This window comes from Aquarana catesbeiana, linkage group LG10, assembly GCF_042186555.1.
Source record: "Aquarana catesbeiana isolate 2022-GZ linkage group LG10, ASM4218655v1, whole genome shotgun sequence".
Taxonomy (NCBI): domain Eukaryota; kingdom Metazoa; phylum Chordata; class Amphibia; order Anura; family Ranidae; genus Aquarana; species Aquarana catesbeiana.
The window spans coordinates 2,575,434-2,597,816 of NC_133333.1; the positions used below are offsets into that span (position 1 = coordinate 2,575,434).

Here is a 22,383-nt window from a genome sequence, read left to right on the forward strand (position 1 = left end):
AAGAGCCACCATAGGATGTGTGGTGCATTGTTGTCACCCTCTGCCATGCAATATCACTCTCTGCCCCGGTGTGGTGTGTTGGTGTCACTCTCTGCCCCGGTGTGGTGTGGTGCGTTGGTGTCACTCTCTGCCCCGGTGTGGTGCGTTGGTGTCACTCTCTGCCCCGGTGTGGTGCGTTGGTGTCACTCTCTGCCCCGGTGTGGTGCGTTGGTGTCACTCTCTGCCCCGGTGTGGTGTGTTGGTGTCACTCTCTGGTGTGTTGGAGTCACTCTCTGCCCGGTGTGGTGTGGTGCGTTGGTGTCACTCTCTGCCCCGGTGTGGTGCGTTGGTGTCACTCTCTGCCCGGTGTGGTGTGGTGCGTTGGTGTCACTCTCTGCCCCGGTGTGGTGCGTTGGTGTCACTCTCTGCCCCGGTGTGGTGCGTTGGTGTCACTCTCTGCCCCGGTGTGGTGCGTTGGTGTCACTCTCTGCCCCGGTGTGGTGCGTTGGTGTCACTCTCTGCCCCGGGTGGTGCGTTGGTGTCACTCTCTGCCCCGGTGTGGTGCGTTGGCGTCACTCTCTGCCCCGGTGTGGTGCGTTGGTGTCACTCTGGGCCCCGGTGTGGTGCGTTGGTGTCACTCTCTGCCCCGGTGTGGTGCGTTGGCGTCACTCTGGGCCCCGGTGTGGTGCGTTGGCGTCACTCTCTGCCTTGTCTTCCAGTTGCAGTCACTGTGGCCGAGAGTCGAAGTTGGTGTCGAAGTTCTATGAACTGGAGCTGAACATTCAGGGCCACAAGCAGCTGACGGACTGTGTCACAGAGTTCCTCAAGGTAGGTCTCCTCCCCGCCCCCATTCATAGCCGCCATCTTGTTGGTTCCTTGCGTTGTTAGAACATTGTCTTCTACAGGAAGAGAAGTTGGAGGGAGACAATCGTTATTTCTGTGAGACCTGTCAGACCAAGCAAAACGCCACCCGCAAAATCCGATTGGTCAAGTTGCCACCAACCCTCAACCTCCAGCTCATGCGATTCGTCTTTGACAGGTGTGGTCCTGACCAGCTCCTCCCCAGAATGTGTTGTCAATAGGGACCAGAAGCTGCCTGCTTGGAGCAGTGTAGTTCTCATTGACCCGCGTAGGGCGCGATCTCTGAACAATCCTCTCTTCTGTCTGCAGACAAACCGGCCACAAGAAGAAGCTGAACACCTACATCGCCTTCTCCGAGACCCTGGACATGGGGCCCTTCGTAGAACAGGCAGGTTGGTGAGACGTTTCTAGGGACTCCAATGGTCCTCCAAGTCCGGGACTTTCCTGACCTTTCCTCTTCTTTTCAGGCAGTAATTCTAGTTATGAGCTGACGGCGGTCCTCATACACCGGGGTGTGAGCGCCTACTCGGGGCATTACATCGCCCATGTCCGGGACCCGCACACCTCCGAGTGGTACAAGTTCAATGATGAGGAGATAGAGAAGATGGAGGGGAAGAAGCTCCAGCTGGGAATTGAGGAGGATCTAGGTAAAGGCTTTACGTTGTGAGTGCCCTTTTACCTCTCACTTTACTATGGCTGGTGTACTCACACCCCTTCCCCCCCCTCCCCTCCCCCCCTTCATGTATTGGTTATAGAAGTCAGAGGTGGTCTTATAGATGTGTGATATCCTATTGTAACTAATGACAAATTTACTGCTACAGGGCGGCCGATCCGTGCAGAATAGAGATAGATATAAACAGAGCATCCGGAAAGTATTCACAGCACTTCGCTTTTTCCACATTTTGTTATGTTACAGCCTTATTCCAAAATGGATTAAATTCATTATTTTCCTCAAAATTCTACAAACATCCCCCATAATGACCACGTGAGAGAAATTTGTGTGAAATCTTGGCATTTTTTTAATGTTTAAATTTGCAACGTACATAATGATCACGGGCTCCTCCCATGGACGTGAGCCTCTCGGGCTCCTCCCATGGACGCGAGCCTCTCGGGCTCCCCCCATGGACGCGAGCCTCTCGGGCTCCCCCCATGGACGCGAGCCTCTCGGGCTCCCCCCATGGACGCGAGCCTCTCGGGCTCCCCCCATGGACGCGAGCCTCTCGGGCTCCTCCCATGGACGCGAGCCTCTCGGGCTCCTCCCATGGACGCGAGCCTCTCGGGCTCCTCCCATGGACGCGAGCCTCTCGGGCTCCCCCCATGGACGCGAGCCTCTCGGGCTCCCCCCATGGACGCGAGCCTCTCGGGCTCCCCCCATGGACGCGAGCCTCTCGGGCTCCCCCCATGGACGCGAGCCTCTCGGGCTCCCCCCATGGACGCGAGCCTCTCTGGCTCCCCCCATGGACGCGAGCATCACAGCCTTTGCCATGACACTCAGAATTGCTCTCGGGTCCATCCTGTTTCCACCGATCATCCTTGAGATGTTTCTACAACTTGGATTGGAGTCCACCTGTGGTAAATTCAGGTGATTGGACAGGATTTGGAAAGGCACACAACTGTCTATAGAAGGTCCCACAGGTAACAGTGCATGTCAGAGCACAAACCAAGCCATGGAGTCCAAGGAATTGTCTGTAGACCTCCGAGACAGGATTGTATGGAGGCACAGGTGGGGGGGTACAGAAACATTTCTGCAGCATTGAAGGTCCCAGTGAGCACAGTGGCCTCCATCATCCTTTAATGGAAGAAGTTTGGAACCACCAGGACTCTTCCTGGAGCGGGCCGCCCGGCCAAACTGAGCGATCGGGGGAGAAGGACCTTAGTCAGGGAGGTGACCAAGAGCCCGATGGTCACTCTGACAGAGCTCCAGAGTTTCTCTGTGGAGAGAGGAGAACCTTCCAGAAGAACAGCCATCTCTGCAGCACTCCACCAATCAGGCCTGTATAGTAGAGTGACCAGACGGAAGTCACTCCTCAGTAAAAAGGCACATGACAGCCTGCCTGGAGTTTACCAAAAGGCACCTGAAGGACTCTCAGACCATAAGAGACATGCTCATGGTCTGATGAAACAAAGATTGAACTCTTCAGCCTGAATGGCAAGCGCCATGTTTGGAGGAAACCAGGCACTGCTCATCACCTGGCCAATACCATCCCTACTGTGAAGCATGGTGGTGGCAGCATCATGCTGTGGGGATGTTTTTCAGTGGCAGGAACTGGGAGACTAGTCAGGATGGAGGGAAAGCTGAATGCAGCAATGTACAGAGACATCCTTGATGAAAACCTGCTCCAGAGCGCTCTGGACCTCAGACTGGGGCAAAGATTCATCTTCCAACAGGACAACGACCCTAAGCACACAGCCAAGATAACAAAGGAGTGGCTCCGGGACAACTCTGTGAATGTCCTTGAGTGGTCCAGCCAGAGCCCAGACTTGAACCTGAATGAACGTCTCTGGAGAGATCTGAAAATGGCTGTACACCGACACTCCCCATCCAACCTGATGGAGCTGGAGAGGTCCTGCAAAGAAGAATGGGATGTACATGGGCGGAGCCTGTGATAGTGATGTACATGGGCGGAGCCTGTGATAGTGATGTACATGGGCGGAGCCTGTGATAGTGATGTACATGGGCGGAGCCTGTGATAGTGATGTACATGGGCGGAGCCTGTGATGGTTATGTACATGGGCGGAGCCTGTGATGGTTATGTACATGGGCGGAGCCTGTGATGGTGATGTACATGGGCGGAGCCTGTGATGGTGATGTACATGGGCGGAGCCTGTGATGGTGCTGTACATGGGCGGAGCCTGTGATGTACATGGGCGGAGCCTGTGATGTACATGGGCGGAGCCTGTGAGACTTCTGTGCATGGAATTTTTTTTTTTTTTTTTTTTTTTAAATTATAAATTTGCAAAGATTTCACACAAACGTCTCTCACGTGGTCATTATGGGGGATGTTTGTAGAATTTTGAGGAAAGTAATAAATTGAATCCATTTTGGAAAAAGGCTGTAACATAACAAAATGTGGAAAAAGTAAACCTCGGTGAATACTTTCCGGCAGTGTTAATTTAGTTGACTAAAGCATTTTAGTCGACTAACTTTAATACTATTTTAGTCTACTAAAATACGACTAAAACTAAAATGGCATTTTATTTAAAAGACTAAAACTAAATTGAAATTTGACATCAAAATTACCAATGTTCATATCTCAATACCATAGATAACATATTAGATTTCTCACTCCAGCAGTATATAATGAGTTTGGCAATTTGTAGAGAAATGCTTAAATAATGCAGTACAATTTAACTCTGCCGATTTGGATTTTAGTCGACTAAAATGTTCTGGAGATTTAGTTGTCTAAATACGACTAAAACAATTGCAGAAGACTAAAATGGGACTAAAACCAAAATGCTGTTTTAGTCCTAAGACTAAATTGAACACTGCTTCCCGTATCTCTGTATAAATGTATAAATGAATGTGGATCTGCACTTCCTGGTGGGGGGCGTACACTACTTCTGTTGTCATTAGTCACAGCAGAAGCCAATCATTGTGTGCCGGCCAATGGATGAGCGCTGGCACCCGCTGATCATCAAAGAGAGACACAGAACAGAGCTCTATGTAACCAATGCAGAGCTCCGTCCTGTCAGCGGGGATGTGATGGATTTTCTTTCCCTGCAGTGCACATCCCTTAGACCCCTTTCACACCAAGGCAGTTTTCAGCGCTAGAAATAACCTCTGAAAAGCGCCTCCCATTCATTGCAGTGTGCGCTTTCACACTCAGACGGCGCTTGTGAGATGTTAGAAAAAGTCCTGCAAGCAGCATCTCCCAAAACACCCCCGCCCATTGAAATGAATGGGCAGCACCTTGAAAGTGCCGCAAAACGGGTCCCTTTTTTTTTTTTCTTTTTCTTAAAGTGGTGTTCCACCAAAAAAAAAAAAAGAAATGCATGAATGTGCCTAAAAAAAAAAATAAAAAATAAAAAACATTTGGAAATTTTTTTTTTTTCAACTCGCCTCTAAATGCCTGTTGCTAGGAGGTCCCTCGTAGTCTGCCTCTTTCAGTGCCTGGGCTGGTGACATCACTTCCCCTCAGCGCAGGAAGGGCTCAGCTCTGCTCCCTCCCTCTTGTCAATCATATGGGACCCATTACAGGTCCCAGATGACTGAGCGGCCAATCGCTGCGCCGCTCACGCATGCGCAGTGGGTGCCCGGGTGTGAAGCCACAACCTGGCGCTCACAGTTGCAATGCCGACACCACCGAACGGAGGGGGAGACGAGCGGAACTTCGATCCCCCGCATCACTGGACCCAGGGACAGGTAAGTGTCCAATTAAATGTCAGCAGCTGCAGGATTTGTAGCTGCTGACTTTTAATTTTTTTTAAAAAATGGGAACACCGCTTTAAGGTCACATTGTCACATGACCTTAAAAAGAAAACTGCTAAAGCACCGACAGAAGCGAAAGTACACCTGGGTTATGCACACATATGTAAATGGTGCTCACAATACACATGTGAGGTATCGCCGCAAACGTTAGAGTGAGAGTAATAATTCTATCTCCAGACCTCTTACTCTAACCTGTAAAAAAAAAAAAAAATGTCAAAGCAGCGCCTATGAAGTGCCGTAGTTTTTCCGCGTTCCAAGAGTGTGCGCAGTTTTAAAGCATGACATGTTGGGTATCTATTTACTCGGCCTAACATCTTTTATATTTTACCAGAAAAAAAAAAAATTGGGATGTGTGTGTGTGTGTGTGTGTGTGTATACATATATATAATTTGGGTCAGCAAGGGGCTAATAAAAGTAACCGTTCTGCGACGTCGATCATTTCCTCCAGTGGATGTTTATTTTGAGTGAAAGTTTTCTTCCTCCTTTGCTGTCATAGATGGGGGGGAGGGGCGGGGGGGGCCCCATACACGCACCACATCTGACATCCAATGGTTTTCAGTCTGGATGCAGATCGATCTCGCAGACCAGATATAAGCTGTGTTGAAGGTTAGAAGGGCTCTGCCTGGCCACCTGTGGACTTGAAGGGGGCTCTAGGAGGGCTCTTCAGGTGGAGGTGACGTCCCCAGGCCAAATGTTGAGATCATGAAGAGTTAATTCATAAATTGAAGTTTTTGGGGTTCACGGGTCCCCTTCATCAGTGCTTAAAATTGTTAGTAAGAATGTGGACGGTCCTGGGTTTGAAGGAGTTAGATATCTGATTATGGGTGATAAGAGGTATGTTGGTGGTATAGATTTGTACACCTTCCATGCAGTACAGTCATGTCCTACACCGATCAGCCAGTACATTCTGACCACTGATGGGTGAAGCAGTTACATGGATTATCTGGTTACAATGACATCTGAAAGTGGGTGGGATCTCCAGATCCTGGCCCAATCGAGGATCTGTGGGATGTCCTGGAAAAACAAGTCCCATCCATGGAGGCCCCGCCTCCCAACCTACAGGATCTGCTAGTGACGGCTTGGTGCCAGATACCACAACGTACCTTCAGAGGTCTAGTGGAGTCCATGGTGGGAGGACAAGAAAAAAGGGACCTTCTCCATATTAAGGACGGGGGATCATAATGTTATTGGTGATCGGTGTAGTGATGGTGATCTGTGTAGTGATGGTGATCTGTGTAGTGATGGTGATCTGTGTAGTGATGGTGATCGGTGTAGTGATGGTGATCTGTGTAGTGATGGTGATCTGTGTAGTGATGGTGATCTGTGTAGTGATGGTGATCTGTGTAGTGATGGTGATCTGTGTAGTGATGGTGATCTGTGTAGTGATGGTGATCTGTGTAGTGATGGTGATCTGTGTAGTGATGGTGATCTGTGTAGTGATGGTGATCTGTGTAGTGATGGTGATCTGTGTAGTGATGGTGATCTGTGTAGTGATGGTGATCTGTGTAGTGATGGTGATCGGTGTAGTGATGGTGATCTGTGTAGTGATGGTGATCGGTATGGTGATCGGTGTAGTGATGGTGATCTGTGTAGTGATGGTGATCTGTGTAGTGATGGTGATCGGTGTAGTGATGGTGATCTGTGTAGTGATGGTGATCTGTGTAGTGATGGTGATCTGTGTAGTGATGGTGATCTGTGTAGTGATGGTGTTCGGTGTAGTGATGGTGTTCGGTGTAGTGATGGTGATCGGTATGGTGATCGGTGTAGTGATGGTGATCTGTGTAGTGATGGTGATCTGTGTAGTGATGGTGATCTGTGTAGTGATGGTGATCTGTGTAGTGATGGTGATCGGTGTAGTGATGGTGATCGGTGTAGTGATGGTGATCGGTGTAGTGATGGTGATCGGTGTAGTGATGGTGATCGGTGTAGTGATGGTGATCTGTGTAGTGATGGTGATCTGTGTAGTGATGGTGATCTGTGTAGTGATGGTGATCTGTGTAGTGATGGTGATCTGTGTAGTGATGGTGATCTGTGTAGTGATGGTGATCGGTGTAGTGATGGTGATCGGTGTAGTGATGGTGATCGGTATGGTGATCGGTGTAGTGATGGTGATCGGTATTGTGATCTGTGTAGTGATGGTGATCTGTGTAGTGATGGTGATCTGTGTAGTGATGGTGATCGGTGTAGTGATGGTGATCTGTGTAGTGATGGTGATCTGTGTAGTGATGGTGATCTGTGTAGTGATGGTGATCGGTGTAGTGATGGTGATCGGTGTAGTGATGGTGATCGGTGTAGTGATGGTGATCTGTGTAGTGATGGTGATCTGTGTAGTGATGGTGATCGGTGTAGTGATGGTGATCTGTGTAGTGATGGTGTTCGGTGTAGTGATGGTGATCGGTATGGTGATCGGTGTAGTGATGGTGATCGGTATACACATAGATATGAAGTGACGTTTCCTGTATTCCATAATCTACTGATGTCGTCTTCTCTGCATTTCTCTTCTTTCCTCACCAGAACCTTCTAAAGCCATCGCCCGCAAACCCAAATGTGCGAAAGGCTTTCACTGTTCTCGGAACGCCTACATGTTGGTGTACAGGCTGAAGACGGAGGAGAAACCGGACGTGGAGTTTGAGGTTCCAGGTAAATGAGACGTCATTTCATCACCTTCCATTCATCAGACTTTCTGGAAAGTTTAGCAGAACACGATCAGTAATAGTGTCTACTGGATTTGGGTGAGACCTATTATCTCTAACCAAGTAAAGTGTATTGGAAGGCCCTGGGGTTGGTGGTCCCTGTTCTGTAGACTGTACTGGGCCCCATGACTTCTAATGGTGGCCCTGAGTGTGACCTTCCTGTGTGCTCCTGTTTATGTTCTAGCGCTCTCTGCTGGTGTGTTGCAGGTTTCCTCCAGAAACTGGTGGAGCTGGATAACTGTAAGTTTGAGGAGTGGTGCGTGGAGATGTCTGAGATGCGTAAACAGAGCGTGGACAAAGGGAAGGCCAAACACGAAGAGGTGAAGGAGCTGTACCAGAGGTTACCAGCTGGAGCTGGTCTGTAAGATCTTTTATCTCACATATCCATTCAATGCTCACATTGTTCTCTTCTGTAAATTGAAGGTTGTGGTAACCCCTTCCTGCCGGCTGTATGCATGGCATGGTGGTAGACCTGAGGTGGGATTTATTCTGTGCTGCCACATGTATGAGCCCACTGGGAGCGTGCTCACCGCCCACCTCCAGCACTGACCGCTCCCACTGACACTTCACAGCCAGTAGTATGGGCTTGTGTTCCCTGTGACAGCCAATCGGTGATCACATGATCGGGACTCTCATGTCACACCTCTGGTGGGAGCCGGCAATGAGGGGTTGCAGGAGATGGAATGTTTCATTATTTGTATGTTCAGAAGGGAAAGCCAACAATGGGAAGACCACATTGCTGTGGTGCTGAGTCACATGATCCTTGTCTAGGCGTCGGTCCTTTGTGGCCTTTGAGATAAAGAGATCGGAAACCTGGTCCCCAACCAGGCCTACCCCAAACAAAAAAAAAAAATAGGGCGAGTGGATTATCTCGGTACAGTACAAAGAAGGTAGATATAGATATGTAAACACCTATAAAAGTTTATTGATACATGATTAATAACACATAACAAAAAATCAGTTACAAATTAAAAACTTTGGTGACAATCCATATGTATCACCAAGATAATACTCCCCAAACGGGGAAGATCACAGTGGGATGGTTGATCACGGATAACATCTCAACTAGTTTTGTGGACTAATGCCGCTTCATCAGGAGGGTATCTGTAATTTGATTGGCACATGATCAATGACAATATAATTGGTCAAGTACATAAAAGGTAACAGGGTTTAGTACAATATGTCAATCAAACAATCAATACATTTATATGAACAGGGGCAAAAGTTAGACTGATTACCCACATCCCAGTAGGCACAAGGCCGTTGCCGAGGCGTCGGTCCCGTGGCCGTTGCCTGGGGTTTTTTAACTGCCTGCCACCTGTGTACATAATTGGAGCTGAAGCCTGAATTCACTGAGAGCTGTGGGGTCAGACCATGTGACCTTTGCCGTGGCAGTGAGTCATGTGACTAGAAAGGGGATCAAAACATAATTTGTATGAAATGTATTCATGTGGAATCTGTAAATTTCAGTGGTAGGTCTGCTTTTAAAATAACATTTTTTTTGTTTTAAGTTGAGTGAAGACTAATAAGCTGAAATAATAATAATGCTGCTGCTCCAGGCTCCCCTCAGTACTGCTCACATCTCTGAAGACCTAGGCTCTTGGTCATGTGATCTCTGCTGAAGGGGGGAGGATCAGAGTTCGGATTGGCCATTCATTTTCTGAGGCATAAATCGCATGATCAAAGTGCCAAGGCCACCAGTGTTGGGATTGCAGATCCTTCCTAGAATAATACTTGGCTGGAAGTAATTGACCTGGAACAAGCATGCTGGAAGGGAAGTCAGAACGCCGCACCTTGTACTGGTCAGTGACGGGGAGCAGCATTTTCTCCAGCATTTCAGTCCTTATTATTGTCCTGGCTAGACTTGTAACATTTCCTGTAGATAACACACATGCCCTAGTCCTGTGTATTTGGCACCCTGGAAATCCTGAATCCTTCACCACCATTCTAATCTGGAGTCCTGCCTCCCCGGTAACTCCCTACTGGATGTAAAATCCGCCCTTGACTTTTGTAATAGTTAGTGTTACCAGTCCTCACATACAGAGAATATAATTTTGACACCCCCACCCATGTTTAGGGACTCACAAGGTGCACAATATGTAGGACTATGGTGGGTAAAGGGTTCCTAAATAACATTTATCGCTGCTTCTTAAAGAAGAAATGCGTCTTTGTGAAATCATTTGGGCTCCTTTATGTATCTATGTCTATAAAAATATGATTTTTAAATTATTCACAATTTACAGTTTACATCTCTTCCTGCATGTTTGGTGGGTGGGGCACTCAGTGAAAAGTACTGCTTCCCGGAGTCGCCCTTTAATAAGTTAATGTACAATAAAAAAATGTTGTAATGGATCTCACAATCGTAAATGCAAAGCTGATTAATTTGTGTTAAACCCTCTGTCCTGAGAATCCTTCATCTTCCTCCCTCTGTCCTTCCTCAGAATCCCTTCACCTTCCCGCCCTCTGTCCTTCCTCAGAATCCCTTCATCTTCCTCCCTCTGTCCTTCCTCAGAATCCCTTCACCTTCCCGCCCTCTGTCCTTCCTCAGAATCCCTTCATCTTCCTCCCTCTGTCCTTCCTCAGAATCCCTTCACCTTCCCACCCTCTGTCCTTCCTCAGAATCCCTTCACCTTCCCGCCCTCTGTCCTTCCTCAGAATCCCTTCACCTTCCCACCCTCTGTCCTTCCTCAGAATCCCTTCATCTTCCTCCCTCTGTCCTTCCTCAGAATCCCTTCACCTTCCTGCCCTCTGTCCTTCTTCAGAATCTCTTCATCTTCCTCCCTCTGTCCTTCCTCAGAATCTCTTCATCTTCCTCCCTCTGTCCTTCCTCAGAATCTCTTCATCTTCCTCCCTCTGTCCTTCCTCAGAATCCCTTCACCTTCCCACCCTCTGTCCTTCCTCAGAATCCCTTCACCTTCCCGCCCTCTGTCCTTCCTCAGAATCCCTTCACCTTCCCGCCCTCTGTCCTTCCTCAGAATCCCTTCACCTTCCCGCCCTCTGTCCTTCCTCAGAATCCCTTCACCTTCCCGCCCTCTGTCCTTCCTCAGAATCCCTTCACCTTCCCGCCCTCTGTCCTTCCTCAGAATCCCTTCACCTTCCCGCCCTCTGTCCTTCCTCAGAATCCCTTCACCTTCCCGCCCTCTGTCCTTCCTCAGAATCCCTTCACCTTCCCGCCCTCTGTCCTTCCTCAGAATCCCTTCACCTTCCTCCCTCTGTCCTTCCTCAGAATCCCTTCACCTTCCCGCCCTCTGTCCTTCCTCAGAATCTCTTCACCTTCCCGCCCTCTGTCCTTCCTCAGAATCTCTTCACCTTCCCGCCCTCTGTCCTTCCTCAGAATCTCTTCACCTTCCCACCCTCTGTCCTTCCTCAGAATCTCTTCACCTTCCCACCCTCTGTCCTTCCTCAGAATCTCTTCACCTTCCCACCCTCTGTCCTTCCTCAGAATCCCTTCACCTTCCCACCCTCTGTCCTTCCTCAGATTTTCTTCACCTTCTCGCCCTCGTCCTTCCTCAGAATCCCTTCACCTTCTCGCCCTCGTCCTTCCTCAGATTCCCTTCACCTTCCCGCCCTCTGTCCTTCCTCAGAATCTCTTCACCTTCCCACCCTCTGTCCTTCCTCAGAATCTCTTCACCTTCCCGTCCTTCCTCAGATTCTCTTCACCTTCCTCCCTCTGTCCTTCCTCAGAATCTCTTCACCTTCCCACCCTCTGTCCTTCCTCAGAATTCCTTCACCTTCCCACCCTCTGTCCTTCCTCAGAATCTCTTCACCTTCCTCCCTCTGTCCTTCCTCAGAATCTCTTCACCTTCCCACCCTCTGTCCTTCCTCAGAATCTCTTCACCTTCCTCCCTCTGTCCTTCCTCAGAATCTCTTCACCTTCCTCCCTCTGTCCTTCCTCAGAATCCCTTCACCTTCCTCCCTCTGTCCTTCCTCAGAATCTCTTCACCTTCCTCCCTCTGTCCTTCCTCAGAATCTCTTCACCTTCCTCCCTCTGTCCTTCCTCAGAATCCCTTCACATTCCTCCCTCTGTCCTTCTTCAGAATCCCTTCACCTTCCCGCCCTCTGTCCTTCCTCAGATTTTCTTCACCTTCCTCCCTCTGTCCTTCCTCAGAATTCCTTCACCTTCCCACCCTCTGTCCTTCCTCAGAATCTCTTCACCTTCCCACCCTCTGTCCTTCCTCAGAATTCCTTCACCTTCCCACCCTCTGTCCTTCCTCAGAATCCCTTCACCTTCCTCCCTCTGTCCTTCTTCAGAATCTCTTCATCTTCCTCCCTCTGTCCTTCCTCAGAATCTCTTCACCTTCCTCCCTCTGTCCTTCCTCAGAATCCCTTCACCTTCCCGCCCTCTGTCCTTCCTCAGAATCCCTTCACCTTCCCGCCCTCTGTCCTTCCTCAGATTTTCTTCACCTTCCCGCCCTCTGTCCTTCCTCAGATTTTCTTCACCTTCCTCCCTCTGTCCTTCCTCAGAATCCCTTCACCTTCCCACCCTCTGTCCTTCCTCAGAATCTCTTCATCTTCCATCTCTCTGTCCTTCCTCAGAATCTCTTCACCTTCCTCCCTCTGTCCTTCCTCAGATTCTCTTCACCTTCCTCCCTCTGTCCTTCCTCAGAATCCCTTCACCTTCACCTTCCTCTTCCTCCCTCTGTCCTTCCTCAGAATCCCTTCACCTTCCCGCCCTCTGTCCTTCCTCAGAATCTCTTCATCTTCCATCTCTCTGTCCTTCCTCAGAATCCCTTCATCTTCCTCCCTCTGTCCTTCCTCAGATTCTCTTCACCTTCCCGCCCTCTGTCCTTCCTCAGAATCCCTTCACCTTCCTCCCTCTGTCCTTCCTCAGATTCTCTTCACCTTCCCGCCCTCTGTCCTTCCTCAGAATCCCTTCACCTTCCTCCCTCTGTCCTTCCTCAGATTCTCTTCACCTTCCCGCCCTCTGTCCTTCCTCAGATTCTCTTCACCTTCCTCCCTCTGTCTCTCCCTCGGGGTCCCTTTGTCTCCCGCCTCTTCCTATGAATAAAGGTGAATGTGGCAGATTATAGTGTTGATGGAAAATAAATGAAGATGGTGACTTTGAGGAAAGGTCCTCCCCATCTTCTGGTAGATTATAATTGGGTGGTGTGTGTGGGTATGAGGTCTGTCAGTATAATTGGGGGGTGTGTGGGGATATGAGGTCTGTCAGTATAGAAATGGAGTATAGAACAGGATGATTGTCCTCCCTCCTCCTGGGGTCATTACTACATGTCCCGTCCTTTGTGCTTCGTTTTGCTGCAGATGAGAAATATGAGTTTGTTCCTCTGGAATGGCTTCAGAAATGGCTGGATGAGTCCACACCAGCAAAACCCATCGACAACTCCAAATACCAGTGTGCCCACAGCAAGCTGCACCCCGACAAGATCTCCCACATGAAGAGAATCTCCGAGTTCTCAGCCGAGGTCTTTTATCAGAGATACGGAGGAGGACCACGGCTGAAAGGTGAGCACCTTGCAAACCCTGCGTATCACCTCCATCTCTCTTATAAACCTTTTATTGTATATAGGAGTTTTTCCCATCATGCCTTGCTCTCAGGACGTGGTGACAGATCACTGTGATAGCCAATCAGATGTTCTCATAGCAATCAGGTGATTGGGAACACCCAGTAGGAGACCTGGAGCTGTCCTTGGTATCCTATGAAGCTGCAATGGACCCAGCTGTAGTAAACCATGGCTGTGCCCGTTCCCTGCCCATCCCGTACACCCACCAGGCGTCCTCCTGTGAGGTTTGATCCGATGCACACACAGGTGTTCGGAGGCCCTCCATAGGATCTGAGCACTGATAGCCACTGGAGAACTTTATAATCATTTAGAAAAAGGCGGAGTCTATGGGTTATAACATGGTCTCCAGCAGTCTCTTTTATGGTGCCTTGAAAAAGTATTCATACCCCTTGAAATTTCCCACATTTTTTTGTTACAACCAAAAACATAAAAGTATTTTATTTGGGTTTTATGTGATAGACCAACACAAAGTGGCTCATAATTGTGAAGTGGAAGGAAAATGATAAATGATACAAATAAATATGTGAAAAGTGTGGGGGGGGTATTTGTATGGCGCCCCCCGGAGTCAGTACTTTGTAGAACCCCCTTTCTCTGCAAGTCTTTTTGGGGATGTCTCTACCAGCTTTGCACATCTAGAGAGGACATTTCTGCCCATTCTTCTTTGTAAAATATCTCAAGCTCTGTCAGATTGGATGGAGAGCGTCTGTGAACAGCAATTTTCAAGTCTTGCCACAGATTCTCAATGTGATTTAGGTCTGGACTGTGACTGGGCCATTCTAACACATGAATATGCTTTGATCTAAACCATTCCATTGTAGCTCTGGCTGGATGTTTCGGGTCGTTGTCCTGCTGGAAGGTGAACCTCCGCCCCAGTCTCAAGTCTTTTGTAGACTCTAATGCCCTGTACACACGGGCGGACATTACGACAACAAAATCCATGCTTTTTTTTTTACGGATGTTGGCTCGAACTTGTCTTGCATACACACGGTCACATAAAGTTGTTGGAAAATCTGATCGTTCTGAATGTGGTGTCGTAAAACACGTACATCGGGACTATAAACAGGGCAGTAGCTAATAGCTTTTGTTTCTTAATTTATTCTGAGCATGCGTGACACTTTGTGTGTCGGAAATTCCTATGGAAAATGTGTGATGGAGCCTACACACGGTCGGAATTTCCGACAACAAGGTCCTATCACACATTTTCCATCTGAAAATCCTATCGTGTGTACGGGGCATTACAGGTTTTCTTCTAAGATTGTCCTGTATTTGTCTCCATCCATCTTCCCATCAACTCTGACCAGCTTCCCTGTCCCTGCTGAAGAAAACCATCCCCACCACATGATGCTGCCACCACCATGTTTCACGGTGGGGATGGTGTGTTCAGGGTGATGGGCAGTGTTAGTTTTCCCCACACATAGCGTTTTACTTTTAGACCATAAAGTATAATTTTGGTCTCATCTGACCAGATCACCTTCTTCCACATGTTTGCTGTGTCCTCCACATGGCTTCTCACAAACTACAAACAGGACTTCTTATGACTTTCTTTCACCAATGTCTTTCTTCTTGTCACTCTTCCATAAAGGGCAGATTTGTGGAGAACACGACTAATAGTTGTCCTGTGGACAGATTCTCCCACCTGAGCTGTGGATCTCTGCAGCTCCTCCAGAGTTACCATGGACCTCTTGGCTCTTCTCTGATGAATGTTCTCCTTGCCCGGCCGGTCAGTTTAGGTGGACGGCCATGTCTTGGTAGGTTTGCAGTTGTCCCATACTCTTTCCATTTTCTGATGATGGATTGAACAGAGCTCCGTGAGATGTTCAAAGCTTGGGAGATTTTATTATAACCTAACCCTGCTTTATACTTCTCCACAACTTTATCCCTGACCTGTAAAGGGGGCTGAATACAAATGCCCCTCCCCCACACTTTTCACATATTTATTTGTATCATTTATCATTTTTCTTCCACTTCACAATTATGTGACACTTTGTGTTGGTCTATCACATAAAATCCCAATAAAATACATTTATGTTTTTGGTTGTAACATGACAACATGTGTGAGATTTCAATGGGGTATGAATACTTTTTCCAGGCACTGTACTATACAGCTCTCTAGTATAACCTCCATAAATAGGGAGTATCTAGCTGCATAAAGTGTTTTTGTTTTTTTTCCCCCGATGACCTTTATAAAGCAGATTCTCTTAGTATATAATGTGTACACCGCCTGCTGTGACATTGATCAGAAGGTGGTGAGAGGTTCTCCTCCCGCTGCTCACCGTGTCCCTGTTGTGTCCTTTTGCAGCGGATTCTCTGTGTGAGGACTGTGTGGTGGAACGATGCCGAGTGTTACGTCTGAAGAATCAGTTAAATGAGGATCACAAAACCATCGCAAACTTGGTGAAGGTCACAGTAAACAGGTAATTAGGAAAGGGGGGGAGGGGGGCACCGAGCTATTAGATGGCCTGAAGGGCCTGTTGCGGAGCTCCAGCCAAGCCCAGTTGGCTGTATGGAGAGCGTGGCGGCCGGGCTGACATAACATTCCTGTGTGTCTTCAGATGGGGTAGATCTGACATCCCCCTCCCCCTGTGTTGGTAGTGACGGCGCTGGTTTTGGCTTGTGCCTGCTGCTGGAGATCCGCTCTGTCCATGGCACCTAATTGCTGCATTGCTTTAATGAAGCTTTCCACATGCCCTGTGTGCTGATATCTCATACCTGCAATACCCCCAAAGCAAAGCTAAAGCTTCAGTGAGAATTATCATAGACTTCTTTTTGGAGGCTTTGAAGCGACACGGGGGACAATTTGTGAATGCAACAATGTGACCCTTCTTTCTTCTTTCTTCTTTCTTTCTTCTTCTTTCTTCTTTCTTCTTTCTTCTTTCTTCTTCTTCTTCTTCTTCTTCTTCTTTCTTCTTTCTTCTTTCTTCTTCTTTCTTCTTTCTTCTTCTTTCTTCTTCTTTCTTCTTCTTCTTCTTCTTTCTTCTTTCTTCTTTCTTCTTTCTTCTTTCTTCTTTCTTCTTTGTTATTTCTTCTTCCTTCTTTCTTCTTTCTTCTTTCTTCTTTCTTCTTTCTTCTTCTCTTTAGTGATGAAGGTTATTGGATCGGGAAAGGGTCATTACGACGCTGGAGGCAACTAGCAACCGAGCAGCTGGGCCAGCATGAGGAGGAGTTTGAGCAAGGAGATCTGAAAGTGAATGGAAGTACCCCCAATAAAGGTAAATCCCTGTATGTGAGGATTGGGGGGGCCTGAACTGGCCGGACAGAACTTATAGCAGCCCCCTTGTATCATACAGAGGAAATCCTGGAGGAGAAGAGGGAAGATGACACAGAAGTGGCCTTCAATGAAGATCTGGTCTGCCAGCATGGTAGGTTGTTGGAGCGCCCCTCGCAGCATGTGTATTTATAGATTGTATGTGTGCGTCTCTGACCATTACTTCTCTCTATTTCTGATTGCAGGAGGATTGTGCTTGTCGGAGGGGGAGCGACGGCTGATATCAGACACAGCCTGGCACAAGCTGAAGGAGTATTTCCCTGCCGCACCCGAGTTCAAACATGACAAGGAGCCATGCATACAGTGCAAGGTACGGCACACATACAAAACACGCATACAGTGCAAGGTACGGCACACATACAGTGCGAGGTACGGCACACATACAGTGCGAGGTACGGCACACATACAAAACACGCATACAGTGCGAGGTACGGCACACATACAGTGCGAGGTACGGCACACATACAGTGCGAGGTACGGCACACATACAGTGCGAGGTACGGCACACATACAGTGCGAGGTACGGCACACATACAGTGCGAGGTACGGCACACATACAGTGCGAGGTACGGCACACATGCACGGCACACATACAGTGCAAGGTACGGCACACATGCACGGCACACATACAGTGCAAGGTACGGCACACATGCATGGCACACATACAGTGCAAGGTACGGCACACATGCACGGCACACATACAGTGCAAGGTACGGCACACATACAAAACACGCATACAGTGCAAGGTACGGCACACATACAGTGCGAGGTACGGCACACATACAGTGCGAGGTACGGCACACATACAGTGCGAGGTACGGCACACATACAGTGCGAGGTACGGCACACATACAAAACACGCATACAGTGCGAGGTACGGCACACATACAGTGCGAGGTACGGCACACATACAGTGCGAGGTACGGCACACATACAGTGCGAGGTACGGCACACATACAAAACACACATACAGTGCGAGGTACGGCACACATGCACGGCACACATACAGTGCGAGGTACGGCACACATGCACGGCACACATACAGTGCAAGGTACGGCACACATACAAAACACGCATACAGTGCGAGGTACGGCACACATACAGTGCGAGGTACGGCACACATACAGTGCGAGGTACGGCACACATGCACGGCACACATACAGTGCGAGGTACGGCACACATGCACGGCACACATACAGTGCGAGGTACGGCACTCATACAAAACACGCATACAGTGCAAGGTACGGCACTCATACAAAACACGCATACAGTGCAAGGTACGGCACTCATACAAAACACGCATACAGTGCAAGGTACGGCACTCATACAAAACACGCATACAGTGCAAGGTATGGCACTCATACAAAACACGCATACAGTGCGAGGTACGGCACACATACAGTGCGAGGTACGGCACACATACAGTGCGGGTTGCGGCACACATACAGTGCGGGTTGCGGCAGGCACACCATATGGAGCTTGTCTGATGTTTTCAGCAGATTGATACGTATTCTCTTCCCGAGGTCCGCCTCCCGGTCCTTTTAGGGGTTTTAAAAGCCAGGAGGCGGGCATTTGTGTCATGTGACCGGTGTGATTGGTGGTCACATGATCAGAAAGCTCCCAATTGCTAGTATGCATTGGGAGCTTTCTGGTACTCGTCGGCTACCGTGCAGAGCGCGCTCTGAGTGCGGAAAGTGGTTTACATGAGGCTGTGTATATATCTGTGTGAAGAGGATAAAGCGGAACTAAAGGTAAATAATAAACTGGCAGCTCTGTAACACAGAAGAGATGTGCAATGTCTCCTCCCATATTAACAAATACCAGCCTGCTCGCTGTCTTCTATTGGATGTACTCTGAGCTGCGCTGCTCAGCATTCATTCTTGACACCCTCTGGCTATGCCGGAATTGCAAACTCCTGTGGGCATGCACAGGATGACCTCATTCCGTCACTGGCCAATCACCAGCCCAAAAAAAGGCATGCGGAAATAGCCAAGGAGGAGGAGGAATGAGTAGGAAGTATTTCCGAGTTTAGTTCCACTTTGGCAACATTCAGGTCATGGAGGGAGATGAGAGGAATGACGTTCACCCCAATGTAGTGTTGAGGGCTCATTCAGATGGGTGCTGAGAACCCGTCCTCTGTGCTGAGCCATTTTTTGCTGCATCTGCATCCACCTCGCAGCTGTGTGCAGGCAGCCCATAGAATTGGATGAAGACGCAGCAGACATTGTGCGATCCATGCACCCGCTCCTGTCCAATTGTGAAATGTGACTGCAGCCTCTGTATCCATTTTCCATGGTCTGCCTGCGGACAGCCCTGAGGTGGATGCAAAAGCTACAAAAAGCATCTCAGCAGGCCAAACAGCCATGGTGGCGGTTTAGTTTCCTGTTGTAACGAAACGGCCCACACTCCGCTTGAGTGCTTTCATCATATACCGCTTCCTCCCTGTCTAAATATTGACATCAGATATTCCAACCACCACTAACAACCAACAAGCAAGACAATACTCGTTTGGTTGCTGAACATGGACTGATTTATTTGAGGTGACACACAAATATATACAGCAGGATGACAATACAAACTGTAACCAGAAACCTAATTAACATGATCTAGTTATCTAATCATTTCCCCAAACTTGGTGACTCGGACCTTTGACCTTTCAGGGTAGACTTGCCGTCTCCTCACTCACAACTTACAATACACATAAGTAGAAACACATCCCTCAATAGTTTGCTAGGAGATAAAGGTGTGTTAATGAGACAATAAACTATTAGGTGAAAGTCCTGGGCTTTCCAGATCTCATTAATCAGCATTACTTTCACATACATCTGTCCATTGAGTCCCAAGCTGGCCGAGACCATCATGGCCTCCTTCATAATGTCTTTTGCATTACATAACAGAACATCATCTTCCTAAATGCTTGTAGCTCCCTCAAATGCCAGGGCCCCTAGTCGTGTATCCGGGTCCTCCAGGGCCCCTAGTCGTGTATCCGGGTCCTCCAGGGCCCCTAGTCGTGTATCCGGGTCCTCCAGGGCCCCTAGTCGTGTATCCGGGTCCTCCAGGGCCCCTAGTCGTGTATCCGGGTCCTCGAGGGCCCCTAGTCGTGTATCCGGGTCCTCGAGGGCCCCTAGTCGTGTATCCGGGTCCTCGAGGGCCCCTAGTCGTGTATCCGGGTCCTCGAGGGCCCCTAGTCGTGTATCCGGGTCCTCGAGGGCCCCTAGTCGTGTATCCGGGTCCTCGAGGGCCCCTAGTCGTGTATCCGGGTCCTCGAGGGCCCCCTAGTCGTGTATCCGGGTCCTCGAGGGCCCCTAGTCGTGTATCCGGGTCCTCGAGGGCCCCTAGTCGGCAGGCAGGAGGCCAGCATTCAGTCCCCTCCAGAAGCCTCTGTCCCGGGTGAGTCGATCACCTGATTAATCTTCACTGGTATTGAACGCCGTTGTTTTTGTCATGTTGGAAGAACCTCTGTAACTGTCTAGGTGGCCTTCCTCCCCGCCCCCACACAGAAGGCCCGAGATGTGTGATTGGTGTTCTCTGTGATTTATGACAAAATGTTTTTATAGATTCTGGAGGAAGAAGGGGAGCAGCATGACGCTCTTCATAAAAGAATGGCCAATGAGCAGAAGCTGGCCCTTCCTAACCTCTTCCTGGACAAGAACCGGCCCACCGGAGGGGTGTGGCCTCAGGTACATCCCACTTCTGCTGGTCTGTCTGTCATTATTAGGGTGTCGGGGGGTCCCGGAGGTAACTCTTCTATTTGTTTGTCAGGAGACGTCAGAGCTGTATATAGTGTCTCAGATGTTTGTGGAAGAATGGAGGAAATTTATTAGGTATGTTCCCCTCTCTAGAATGAGATCGATTGAATGTCTGACTTGTTCTGCCGCCTCATATGTGTTGTGTCTGCAGGCGGCCTACCAAGAGCGGCCCCGTCTCCTCTGTGGGGAACGGCTTCCTCCTCTGTCCTCATGGTGGCCTCATGTTCTCCTTCTCCAACATGACGAAAGAAGACTCCAAACTGTGAGTGCCCTTTTATATTGGGGGAGGGGTTATAGGCTGGGAGGTGGAGTCTGTGAGTCTGTGCTGATTGGCTGAGGGCGTGTCCACAGTAGGTGTGGTGTTGTTTTTTTTTTTTTTTTTAACATGGTTCCAAACACCAAAGTAGTAGTCATTGCTATTAATGGGGGTCATTCACACGAAGGCGCTCGTTGGCCTGATCCATTATGGAATATACATTGTAAAGCGATGCACAGTGTTGGTGCTATATACATCCTGTACAATAAAATATATATATACATCCTGTACAATAAAATATATATATACATCCTGTACAATAAAATATATATATACATCCTGTACAATAAAATATATATATACATCCTGTACAATAAAATATATATATATATACATCCTGTACAATAATATATATATATATATATATATATATATATATATATATACATCCTGTACAATAAAATATATATATACATCCTGTACAATAAAATATATATATATATACATCCTGTACAATAATATATATATATATATATATATATATATATATATATATACATCCTGTACAATAAAATATATATATACATCCTGTACAATAAAATATATATATACATCCTGTACAATAAAATATATATATATATACATCCTGTACAATAATATATATATATATATACATCCTGTACAATAAAATATATATATACATCCTGTACAATAAAATATATATATATATATATATATATATATATATATATATATATATATATATATATATATATATATATATATATATATATATATATATATACATCCTGTACAATAAAATATATATACATCCTGTATAATAATAATAATATGCTTGCAAGAGTAACGGCGTGACTTTCCTCTGCACAGTATAGCTCTCCTCTGGCCTGCTGAATGGGACATCATTCAGAAATTCTTCATGGTCGATCACTCCATCAGAATTGCCAGGCGGACGGTGATGACGGAGGAGAACGCAGAGCGCACCGTCTACGTCTCCAATCCCGGTACGGCCTTTTCCTCATCTGTCACTTCTTACCAAACTTTCTTCAACCACTTGGTAACCGCACATCGCTGCCTGCTCCAGGGTTTGGGACATGCACATGTCCTGAGACACTGGCTGGAGCGGGTGTGATCGTCACCGGCGCAGGAACGATCGGGCTCAGGTAAGTAAAGGGGGGGGGGGGGGCTCTGGGGTGCTGGTGCACTACAAGAGGTTTTTCACCTCCAATGCATAGAATGTGAAAAACCGCGAGGGTTTACAACTACTTTAACCTCTTCCCAGCCAGTGTCGTCAGTACAGTGACAGTGTATAGTATTGGCTCTGATCATTGTATTGGTGTCACTGGTGATGTCAGTGGCAATCAGTTCCCTCCCAGCGTCAGTGCCAGATTGCCCGCTGCGCTATCACAGTCCCATTATCAGTCTCTGATCACCGCCATTACTAGTATTAAAAAAAAAATAAAAAATCCAGTATATATATATTGCATAGTTTGTAGATGATATAACTGTCACGCAAACCAATCCAGATACTCTTATTGGGATTTTATCAAAAACATGTAGTGGAATACATTTTGGGCAGAATTCATGAATATTTTTTTTTTTTTTTTA

The 22,383-nt window shown here is 47.9% G+C and overlaps 1 protein-coding gene across 1 annotated transcript in view; it reads left to right on the plus strand.

Moving 5' to 3' along the window:
- Positions 1–22,383, plus strand: part of USP48 (ubiquitin specific peptidase 48) — a gene marked incomplete in the record, with an annotated part of 55,611 nt that overhangs the window by 17,338 nt on the left and 15,890 nt on the right. The window contains 15 exon segments of the mRNA XM_073601465.1: positions 699–807; positions 885–1,018; positions 1,150–1,232; positions 1,308–1,487; positions 7,784–7,909; positions 8,170–8,319; positions 13,225–13,425; positions 15,784–15,898; positions 16,563–16,693; positions 16,772–16,843; positions 16,935–17,059; positions 20,307–20,429; positions 20,512–20,573; positions 20,650–20,760; positions 21,646–21,779. Coding sequence (XP_073457566.1) covers positions 699–807; positions 885–1,018; positions 1,150–1,232; positions 1,308–1,487; positions 7,784–7,909; positions 8,170–8,319; positions 13,225–13,425; positions 15,784–15,898; positions 16,563–16,693; positions 16,772–16,843; positions 16,935–17,059; positions 20,307–20,429; positions 20,512–20,573; positions 20,650–20,760; positions 21,646–21,779 — 1,856 coding nt within the window.